Source organism: Lynx canadensis, chromosome D3, assembly GCF_007474595.2.
Source record: "Lynx canadensis isolate LIC74 chromosome D3, mLynCan4.pri.v2, whole genome shotgun sequence".
NCBI lineage: Eukaryota > Metazoa > Chordata > Mammalia > Carnivora > Felidae > Lynx > Lynx canadensis.
In genome coordinates, this window is record NC_044314.2 from 53,071,009 (window position 1) to 53,083,248 (window position 12,240).

The following is a 12,240-nucleotide window of genomic DNA, read 5'->3' on the forward strand; positions in this document are numbered from 1 at the left end:
TGTCTCTGTCTCTCTCAAAATAAATAAATAAACATAAAAATAAAATTTAAAGTGTGTAGGGCATATTTCTATACACTGATTATAAAATCCCTTTATTTACACTATTTCGTTGTTTTATTCATTCAGCAAGCATTTATAATGTACATATTATGTGTGAGGCACTACAGCTAAGTGTTAGAATATAAAGACACAGCTGTTACAGTTCTTGCTCTCAAGGAGTTATAATTTGGAAAAAGAAATTTGCAAATAAACGGTAATAATAAAAACAAAGCAGTGAGCAATTATTATGTATCAACTCACACTATCTTAAGTGCTATGATAAAAGTATATAAAGGATATACAAGAGAGGGTTCCTAATCCAGACCACAGAGAGACTGGCCTTTAGGAAAAGGGAAGAGGCGAGAGAACTTGGCAGGTTCAAGGGCAAAGGAAAGGTCTTGGAAAGAGACAAGCAGATGCTTATCACTTGGAAAGGACAGGTACCCAGAGGAAGGCTAACAGTCATGGAAGGTATATTGTGATTGTCTGGAGTCCAGTTGCTTTCGTTTGGGACAAACTACAACCCTGGATGGTGTCAAAGGCTTTGTGAAGCTTCAAACTGGCAGCCTGGTCTTTGGCCTTGGAGGCTAGCCCACAACCAAGGCCCTAAGTGGAAAGGCAGTCTAAGGACAATAGCAGTTGGCCAATCAGCAGTTTATTATAAATGCTCTAGACCCACAGGTGCTAAACCTCAGGTATGGCTGGAGCTTTCTTGACAGTGGAAGCCAGCCCTCTGTTCTGTAGCAGGCAACAGCCAGGCTGAGATTCATTCCCCAGGTAGGTCCCAAGTATGGTCTTCAGGCGTGGTCAATCTGTTTCTTCTAGCTGTAGATGGCTTGCACTAGTTCTTAACTGTTGTATTTTCAGGAATTTTGCAAGTTGTTAGGGTGGCCAACTATCCTCATTGGCCTAGAACTGTCTCAGTTTTACTCCTATGTCCAGAGAAACTCCTCAGTCTCAGGTACAGCTGGCTGCCATCAGACTGGTAACCTAAAATCAGTCATGGTGGGAATACATCTGCAATGAAAACTGGCAAACATAATAAATCAGTCCCAGGCTTTCCCCTCTCCTCATCCCCACAGGTGGTTTTTAAATATTTCCTAGCATGCCACTAGATTCCTCTCGCTGCTGTAAACATTAATTTATTTTTAAAAAGTATCAAAAAAGGAATTGCTGGGGTGCCTAGGTGGCTCAGTCAGTTAAGCATCCGACTTTGGCTCAGGTCATGATCTCATAGTTCATGGGTTCAAGCCCCCCATCAGGCTCCGTGCTGACAGCTCAGAGTCTGGAGATTGCTTTGGATTCTGTGTGTGTCTCTTTCTCTGCCTCTCCCCTGCTCAAGCTCTGTCTTTTTCTCTCTCTCTCTCTCAAAAATTAATAAACATTAAAAAACAATAAAAAAAAAAAGAAATTGCCAGGGTGCTTTCTGAGATCAGATTATATTGCTTTATTTGCTATGTCCACTGACAATGGAAGAGGACAGCACGCTAAGACTAGAAAGTGCCTCTGTCTGCCCCAATGAGGGGTTGCTAAGCAGGCTCTCAGACCTCTCTACTCCCAGCAACAAAGGTCATCTGCTTCAGCAGGAAGACTGAAGGCTTTGACTCCACTTCCTTCCTGCTCATTCACTACTTCTACCAACTCATTACTTAGTCACCTCACTCACATGTTGAACTGTTAAATCACTTATTTAACTTTATCTCTCAATTCTTTTATTTAATCTACCATGTGCCTCAGTTTCATCTTTTCATCTAACTTTAACTCAGTTTTATTTTTACTTTTGTCCTTATTTCATTTTCTTCACTTTTTTTTATTATTGAAATGCAATTGACATACTATGTTGTATTAGCTTCAGGAGTACAACATTGATTCAACAATTCTAAACATGACTCAATGCTCAACACAATAAGTCGAGTCACCATCTGTCACCATACAACATTATTACAACTTTATTGACTATATTCCCTTTGCTGTGCCTTTCATCTCTGTGACTTATTTATTTTATAACTGGAAGTACAAACTTCTAGTTGTCCTTATTTCATGTTAAAATCATTAATGTTACTGCTGGAGTTTTAACTTGTCTTATCCTAATTCTTTTCTCTTTCCCTTTGCAGTTTTTAGCTTCTTACGCATTTCTTTTATTTCCTTTCTACTATCTTAACCCTTTCCTATTTCTCTAGGATGTAGTCTTAACTTATTCCCATGTTTAAATCATCTTTCATTGACTTATCTATATAGGAAGGAATGTGAACAAGATAATCTGGAGAGCATCCACATTAGATTCCTGGAAGTGTGGAGGCTTTCTTCTCCCTGCCCACATCACCCCTCTACTCACGTCTCTCAATTCCTTCAATAACTTTATCTCTGCTCTCAGAAACCCATTCCCTAGCCCAGTACAAGATGGTTCTGCAAAGCACCTAAGTCCATTCCCTAACGATGCTAACCACATAGTCGATGCAAACCACATAGTCGACTTGTTATAAATGTTTCCAGTCAATCCCATTTACAACTACCAAAAACCATAAAATATCTAAGAATAAACTTAACCAAAATGTGAAAGATCTGTACTCTGAAAACTGACAAAAGAAATTCAAGAGGATGAAAAGACATTCCATGTTCATGGGTTGGAAGAACAAGTATTGTTAAAATGTCTATAATACACATCTACAGATTTAATGCAGCCACTATCAAAATACCAACAGTATTTTTCACAGAACTAGAACAAACAATTCTAAATTTGTATGGAACAACAGAAGATCTCGAGGAGGCAAGGCAATCTTTAAAAAGAAAAACAAAACTGGAGGTATCACAATGCCAGATTTCAAGTCATATGACAAAGCAGTAATAATTGAGAGAGTATGGTACTGGGATAAAAACAGACAAATAGATCAATGGATTAGAATAGAAAACCCAGAAATAAACCCACAATTATATGGACAATTAAACTTTGACAAAGGAAAGAATATCCAATGGGGAAAAGACAGTCTCTTCAACAAATAGCGTTGGGGAAACTGGACAGTCACATGCAAAAGAATGAAACTAGACCACTTTCTTTCACCATATAAAAAATAAAATTAAAACGGATTAGACTTAAACGTGAGAGGTGAAACCATAAGAATCCTTGAAGAAAGCATAGGCAATAATCTCTCTGACATCAGCTATAGCAACATTTTTCTAGATATTTCTCCTTGAAACAAGAGGCACAAAGGCAAAAATAAACTACTGGAACTACATCAAAATAAAAAGCATCTGCACAGCAAAGGAAACAGTAAACAAAATTGAAAGGTGACCTACAGAATGGGATATAAGAAACAAGGGGGTAGTATCCAAAATATATAAAGAAATAATATAACTCAATACCCAAAAAAACAAATAATCCAGTAAAAAATGGGCAGAACGTATGAACAGACATTTCTCTAAAGAAGGCATTCAAACAGCCAACAGACACATGAAGAGATGCTCAACATCATTCATCATCAGGGAAATGTAAAGAAAAACTACAGTGACACATTGTTTCACACATGTCAAAATGGGTAAAATCAAAAACACAAGAAACAAGTGTTGGTAAGGATGTGGAGAAAAAAGTGGGAATGCAAACTGATGCAGCCATTGTGGAAAACTGTATGGAGGTTCCTTGAAAACACTATATGTAGATTCATTAAAGAATTAAAAATAGAACTGCCCTACAATCCAGCAATCACACTACTGGGTATTCACCCAAAAAATACAAATACATTGACTCAAAGGGATACATACACCCCTATGTTTATAGCAGCATTATTTACAATGACCAAATGATGGAAACAGCCCAAGTGTCCATCAATAGATGAATGGATAAATATGTGGTATATATACAATGGAATATTATTCAGCCATAAAAAAGAATGAAATCTTGCCATTTGCAACAACATGGATGAGCTAATAAGTCAGTAAGAGAAAGACAAACATCATATGATTTCACTCATATGTGTAATTTAAGAAACAAAACAAACAAGCAAATGAAAGAAAAAAAGAGAGAGACAAACCTAGAAACAGACTCTTAACTATAAAGAACAAATGAACGGTTACCAGAGGGGAGGTAGGTGGGGAGATGGGGGAAATAAGAGATGGGGGTTAAAGAGTACACTTATCATGATGAAAAAAAAGAAAATGACTTTAAAAAAAGGAAAAAAGTGTTGCCTGTCAAGATTTCAAACTGTCACACTCATCAGTTTCCAAATAAACAATAGATCTGGAGCAAACCAAGATATCACAGGTCATGAGCCAAGAGAAGATCTCAATAGGAAGGGACTGCTTACTCTTTCCATCCTAATTCTTACCAAGATGTCACATTCTTCTTGGAGGAATTTTTTTTTTTTTTTGAGAGAGAGAGAGAGAGAGAGAGAGAGAGAATGCATGCAAGCAGGGGAGAGGGGCAGAGGGAGAGAGAGTGCATGCAAGCAGGGAGAGACAGGCAGAAGGAGAGAGAGAGAAAGAGAGAGGGAGGGAGAGAGACAGAGAGACAGAGAGAGAGAGAGAAAATCCCAAGCAGGCTCTATGATCAGTGTGAAGCCAGACTGAGGGCTCAATCTCACAATCATGAGATCATGACCTGAGCTGAAATCAAGAGTCAGACACTTAATTGTCTGAGACACCCAGGTACCCCTTGGAGGAATTTGTTTTATTTTTTATTTATTTTATTTTTATTTTTTATTTTTTTTAATTTATATCCAAATTAGTTAGCATATAGTGCAACAATGATTTCAGGAGTAGATTCCTTAGTGCCCCTTACCCATTTAGCCCATCCCCCCTCCCACAACCCCTCCATTAACCCTCAGTTTGTTCTCCATATTTATGAGCCTCTTCTGTTTTGTCCCCCTCCCTGTTTTTATACTATTTTTGTTTCCCTTCGCTTATGTTCATCTGTTTTGTCTCTTAAAGTCCTCATATGAGTGAAGTCATATGATTTTTGTCTTTCTCTGACTAATTTCACTTAGCATAATACCCTCCAGTTCCATCCACATAGTTGCAAATGGCAGGATTTCATTCTTTTTGATTGCTGAGTAATACTCCATTGTGTGTGTGTGTGTGTGTGTGTGTGTGTGTGTGTGTGTGTGTGTATACACAATGTGTATATATATATATATATATATATATATATACATTGTGTGTGTATGTGTGTATATATATATGTGTATATATATATATATATATATATGTATACACATATATATATATATATATATACACATTTTCTTTATCCATTCATCCATCGATGGACATTTGGGCTCTTTCCATACATTGGCTATTGTTGATAGTGCTGCTATATACATAGGGGTGCATGTGTCCCTTCGAAACAGCACACCTGTATCCCATAGATAAATGCCTAGTAGTGCAATTGCTGGGTCATGGGGTAGTTCTATTTTTAGTTTTTTGAGGAACCTCCATACTGTTTTCCAGAGAGGCTGCACCAGCTTGCATTCCCATGGAGGAATTTGTTTTAAAAACCTCTTGAGGTCAGGCTCTTCCCCAGCTCTTTTCATCTTGGAGGGATAAAAAGCAATCTGTATCAAGGGCTACTCCACAAAGAACATAATTTAAAGCAGCATTTGTGTTTTGCCCCACTGGATGGTTCTTAACCTGAGGCATGGATTCCTGTGCTTAGATGCTCAGGCCCCCCAGGAGAGGTGTCTTTGGAAATGACAGAGTAGCTCCTCTCACTTTCCTGTTCAGGATTCAGTGGATGTGAGGCTCATGACTGGAGTACAGAGGCCAAGAGGCTGTATTACTTTGATATCCTATTAGATAAGGGGAAATTAAATATTGCCTTGGTACCTCCAATTTAAGGTTTCTCTTTTTCCACATATTGAGAAATTGAAGATAACCTTAAATCAGAATTACAAAATATAATCAAAAATATAAATCTGCCCTTCCTAATACCTGTTTTTCAAGACTTTCAGGTAGCTAAAATAATTCTGTGTTCTCGCAATAATAAAAAATACAAAATACAACTAACAAGCATTATGAAGTATTTCCCTAGGCATTTCTCCTTCAGACCCCCCAATAACACTATAAAGTTGGTTTTTTCTACAAACGAGGTATTCTTACAGGTAGAATTGAGATTTGTATGCCAACCTCCTAACTGCAAGATCCCATGCCACTTTCACTGTGCCGCGTGAGGGCCCACTCTCTTTGAAAAATGAAAGACTAACTTGCATCTATTTGCCATCCAGAAACCTATTCATTTTAGCTTCAGGTCAAAGCTGAGTTTCCAGGAGACAGAAGACTGGATGGCTGACCTCCTAATAGGAAGATCTTCTCAGTCATATCACAAACCAAAAAGAAAGGGAGAGAGTTAAGACAGAAAAATCAGAGATGGATATGAGACAAAAGGGATCCTAACCAAATGTAAGCCATTTCTATAGTAGCAAACATAAATCCAGTAATAAAAAAGGATTAAGGCTCTAATTCAAGATGGTGAGACAGGAAGACTGAACTCACCTCCTCCATGGAACACACTAAATTATACCTATTAACAGAACTCCCGAAAAACTAAAGGCTAACTGAATAGCTAGTGAACAACTAAAGACAGAACAAGCGAGATGGAGACACAGTAACAAAGTGAACCCCCACCCTTGATGCTATCTGGGAACTGCAGTGGGGAGGAATAATACTGAAGGACTGGGAACAGATCCTTCTGTTCTTGGGCACAGAAAAAAAAAAACTCACATTTTAAAAGAGCAACTAGCACATAAAAGAGACAACACTAGAACTCTGCCAAGCAGTAGAGGAGCTGCAGGAAATTTCTCCAGGCAGACAGACTAGAGAACAACATAGCTTATGTTCCCACCCCAGCTAAGCCTGAATGGGAGCAAAGTCCAGGCACCATTGGTGGGCAGGTCCAATTGTCTTGGTCGGCTTGCATCTTCAGTCCACAGGCCCACACCGGCCCTAGACACACTGGGACACAGAAGAAAAGTGAAGGTTTACAGGGGCCAGGGAAGTAATGCTCTCTCCCCTTGTACCTCAAGGGCCCAGACCGAAGCAGGGTCTGGCCACCATAAGGAGTGGTTCAGATGCCATAAATGGAGGATCAGATCGTCACAGATGGCTTACAACCTCAGCAAGCACAGGGTACACAGGCCCACCTCAGCCCTACCTGCACTTGGGAAGCAGTTAAAAAACCATGATTTAGGGGGCAAGGAAACTGCAGGAACACTCTCTCTTCCACCACCTTAAAATCCCAGAAAGGAAGACACTCCAGCTCACGGTGAGCTTGCAACCTCAGTGAGCCCAGGGTCCACAAGCCCACACCTGCCACTCTGTGATGTGGGGGCACAGCAGGTAAGCCATAGTTTTATGGGGGTTGGGGGCTTTTTTATTGTTTTATTTTATCTTGTTTACTTTTTTAAAATGTGTCCTGTTTTGGTTTTATTTTTTTATTTTTGGTTTTGTTCTTCTCTTTTTTATTTTTTCTTCTTTTTTTTCTTCATTCTTTTTTATTATTTTCTTTTATTATTATTTTTTCTTTATTCTCTCTGTAAAAAGCCACAGTTGAAAAGAGTAACTATCCTGAAACCAATACTACACTGTATGTTAAGTAACCTGAATTTTAATAAATGAAATAGTAACTAGCATATACAGTCACAGCTCCAGCCCAGCCAGAATAAGTAACCAGACACACACAGTCTGCATCAGGGTCACCACACACAAGATCATTCTTTCAAATTTTAGGAGAAGTAGCCATTTCACTTAATCCATACAAATACACACAGAAAATTCAGCAAAATGGGGATACAGAGGAATATGCTTCAAAAGAAAGGGAAAAAAAACCTCAGTAAAAGAATTAAATGAAACAGAGATATGCAATATGCCCAATAAAGAATTTAAAGTAATGTTTATAAATATAATCACTGGGCCAGAGAAAAGATAGAAGAACTCAGTGAGACCTTCAATAAAGAGAAAATATTAAAAATACCAATCAGAGCTGAAGAATACAATAACTAAAATTAAAAAACACACAAGGGAATCAACAGGAGATTAGAGGATGCAGAAGAACGTATTAGTGATCTGGAAGACAAGATAATGGAAATCAAACATGCTGAACAGCAAAAAGAGAAAAGAATTTTTTAAAATGAGGACAGAATAAGAGATCTCTTGAATATCAAATGAAAAAACATTTGCATTACAGGAATCCCAGAAGGAGAAAGAGAAAGGTGTAGAAAACTTGTTTGAAGAGATAACTGAAAACGTCCTTAACCTAACAAGGAAAATAGATATCCAAGTCCAAGAAGCCTAGAGAGTTCCAAACAAGATGAACCCAAGGAGGTCAATACCATGACACATAATAATTAAAACGCCAAAGGTTAAAGATAAACAAACAAACAAACAAACAAAAAGGATCCTAAAAGCAGCAAGAGAGAACAAAAAGTTACCTAGAAGGGAAAACCCTGTAAGACTGATTTTTCAGCAGAAACTTTGCAAGCCAGGAGTGGCATGATATATTCAAAGTGTTGAAAGGAAGAAACCTACAATCAAGAATGGTTATCATTCAGACTTAAAGGAGATATAAAGAGTTTCCCAGACAAAAGATAGAGGAATTTATAACCATTAAACCAACCTTACAAGAAATGTTAAATGGATTTCTTTAAGTGGTAAACAAATGGCCATAATTACACATAAGAAAATGTGAATAAAAAGATGTAAAATATGACCACATATAAATAAAATGTGGAGAAGGGAGTACAAGGGAAGAGAAGGGGTAAACAAAGAAATTTTTTTCTGTTTGTTTTTGGGGGGGGGTTTAATAATGTGTTTGAACTTAAATGATCATCAAATTAATATGGACTGCTATTTACTTAGGATGCTATATATGAACCTCATGATAATCACAAACCCAAAACCTATAATAGATATACAAAAAAATAAAGAGAAAGAAAGTAAAACAAAACACTGTAGATACTCAATGATCACAAAGAAAGAAAGCAAGAGAAGAAGAAAGGAATAAAGAAGAGCTGAAAACAGAATTTTTAAATGTCAATAAGTATATACTTATCAATAATTACTTTAAGTGTAAATATCCTAAATGCTCCAATCAAAAGACAAAGAGTGACAGAATAAACTAAAACGCATCTGTATGCTGCCTATAAGAATAAAACAAAACTCATCTGTATGCTGCCTATAAAAGACTCACCTCAAACCTAAAGATGCATACAGACTGAAAGTGAAGGGATAGAAAAACATTCACCGTGCAAATGCAAGTGAAAAAAAAAAAAAAAAGCTGAGGTCACAATACTTATATCATACAAAACAGACTTTAACACAAAGACCATAACAACAGACAAAAGCATTACATAGTGATAAGGGAATCAATCTAACATGAGGATATAACAATTATAAATATCTATAGACCCAACACTGCAGCACCTAAATACATAAGGCAAACATTAATGGACATAAAGGAAGAAACTGATGGTGATACAATAATAGTAGGGGACTTTAACACTCCATGTGCATCAATGGATGTATCATCCAGACAGAAAACCAATAAGGAAACAACATCTTTGAATGACGCATTAAACCAGATGATCAAAACATACAGAACATTTTATCCAAAACAACAGAATAAACATTCTTTTCAAGTGCACATGGAACATTCTCCAAAACAGATCACTTGTTAGGCAAGAAAATAAGCCTCGATAAATTTAAGAAGACTGAAATCACACCATGTATTTTTCCAAAAAAGACATACATGGCCAACAGACACATGAAAAGATGCTCAACATCACTCATCATCAGAGAAATGCAAATCAAAACCACAATGAAATACACACACACACACACACACACACACACACACACACCGTTAGAAAGCTAAAATCAAGAAGACAAGAAACAAGTGTTGGCAAGATGTGGAGAAAAAGGAACCCTTGTACACTGATGGTGGGAATGTAAACTGGTACAGCCACTTTAGAAAATAGTATGGATATTCCTCAAAAAATTAAAAATAGAACTACCATATGATCCAATAATTCCTCAACTGGGTACAGTAAAACCTTGTTCTGTGAGCGTTCCACAAACAAGGAAACATAAATTTTAACTTGATAAAACAAGCAATGTCTTGCAATACAAGCAGTACGTGATGCCAAACATCACATGATCACAACTGAGGCAATGGTTCTTTCTCTTTGCGAGATTGTGGGTGATCATCTTTCATGCTCAGACGCTCGGTCGCAGGCCGTGGTGTTTGGCAGAAATCAGTGATTTTTCAGAACTTTGGAAGTTGCCCACAACTGGCACTACTGTATTTTTTGTCACTTCAAAGAACTTATGGAAAGTCCTTTGTTTTACCATACAAGAGTAAGCTTAAGAATGCTTTGCTTCATTCTAGGTCAGGCTTCCTACAGATATAAACCCTTTCCTCTGCTGCCTTATTGCCAGTTACATTAAATACAGTATATGACAAGAGTTTATTAATACTCTACTGTAGTCAATATATATTAGTGATAGTGAGTCATCCTACACAATAACCCTCCTCTCTCTGCACCAGCCATGAAGATTTTCAAAAGTGACTGAAGGTTAATTTGTTTATTTTTGTTTATATTCTGTATTTTATTATTTTGTATTATATTACAGTATTTTAATCATTTTTGTATGAATATTTTTGGGTTGTGGAACAAATCATCTGAGTTTCCATTATTTCTTATGGGGAAATTCACTTTGATATACAAGTGCTTTAGATTACAAGCATGTTTCAGGAATAAATTACACTCTCAAACCAAGGTTTTACTGCATTTACCCAGGGAAAATGAAAACACCATTAGAAAAAGATATATGCACCCCCATATATTTAATGCAGCATTTTTTGCAACAGCCAAGACATGGAAGCAACTAAGTGTGCATCAGTAGATGAATGGATAAGGAAAATGTGATGTATATACACAATGGAATATTACACAACCAAAAAAGGATGAGATCGTGGCACTTGAGACAATTTGGATGTTATCTAGAGGGTATTATGCTAGGTAAAATAAGTCAGACTGAGAAAGACAAATAGCATATGATTCTACTCATAAATGGAATCTAAAAAAACAAAAACAATGAATAAACAAAAATCAGAATCAGAACTGTAAATACAGAGAACTGATGGTTGCCAGAGGGGAGGGTGTGGGAGGGTAGCAAAACAGGTGAAGGGGAGTAGGAGATACAGGAGGAATATGTTCTAATACACACACAAATGCGCACACACACACACACACAATACTACTACTACTGCTACTACTATTACTACTACTAATAATAATAATAATAATAAAAAGAGGGTAGGAGGAAACTTTGGGAGGTGATGGATATGTTTATGGCCTTGATAGTGATGATGGTTTCACAGATGTATACTTTATCCCCATACTCCTATGTTGTACGCATTAAAGATGCATCAGTTTTCACATGTCAATCACACTTCAATAAATCGTTTAAAAATAAACAAATAAAAGTGTGGGTTTTGGAGTGAAACAGACTGGGGTTCAGGTCCCAGTTTTGCCACTTATTAGCAGTGTGACTTTGACTAAATCATTTGAATTCTCTGAATCTCACTTTACTCATCTGTAGAATTAGGACACCATGGATAGAATAATATGATGTCTGGGATTGTCTTTTTAATAGTCCAGGTGGGAGGAGTGGGCAGGGGTATAAAGTAATCAAAACTGGTCACAGGTTGATAATTGTTGAAGATGAATGATGGGTATATAAAGGTTCATTATATCATTCTCTTATTTTGTGTATCTTCTAAATTTCTATATTATAAAGCTTAGAAAAATTAATTTGAAAATATGAATGCCTCACCAGAAGACATGGGTAATCAAAAGGAACTGTTGATAATTCATGAAAGAAATACAAATGGCCTAGTATTTTTAAATGTTTTATTTTACTAATAATTTTTTTAAGTTTATTTATTTATTTTGAGAGACAGAGAGAGAGAGGGGGAGAATCCCAAGCAGGCTCTGCACTATCAGCACAGAGCCCAATGCAGAGCTCAAATTCATGAACCACGAGATTATGACCTGAGCTGAAATCAAAACGCAGATGCTTAACTGACTGAGCCATCCAGGTGACCCTTACTAATAATTTTTAAATGCAAATTTTACAAATAAAAATAGTACCTCTTAAGTGATGCGCCAAACCAACAACAACAACAAAGTTTGTGGACTGATCATATCTGATTTC

General features: G+C 36.9%; 1 protein-coding gene across 1 annotated transcript in view; it reads right to left on the bottom strand.

The window, feature by feature from the left end:
• Positions 1 to 661: 661 nt before the first annotated feature.
• Positions 662 to 12,240, bottom strand: part of METTL4 (methyltransferase like 4) — a 71,165-nt gene continuing 59,586 nt past the window's right edge. The window contains exon 9 of the mRNA XM_030336613.1: positions 662 to 1,029. Within this exon, the coding sequence (XP_030192473.1) occupies positions 941 to 1,029 (89 nt within the window). The 3' untranslated portion in view covers positions 662 to 940. The remainder of the gene's footprint in view (positions 1,030 to 12,240) is intronic.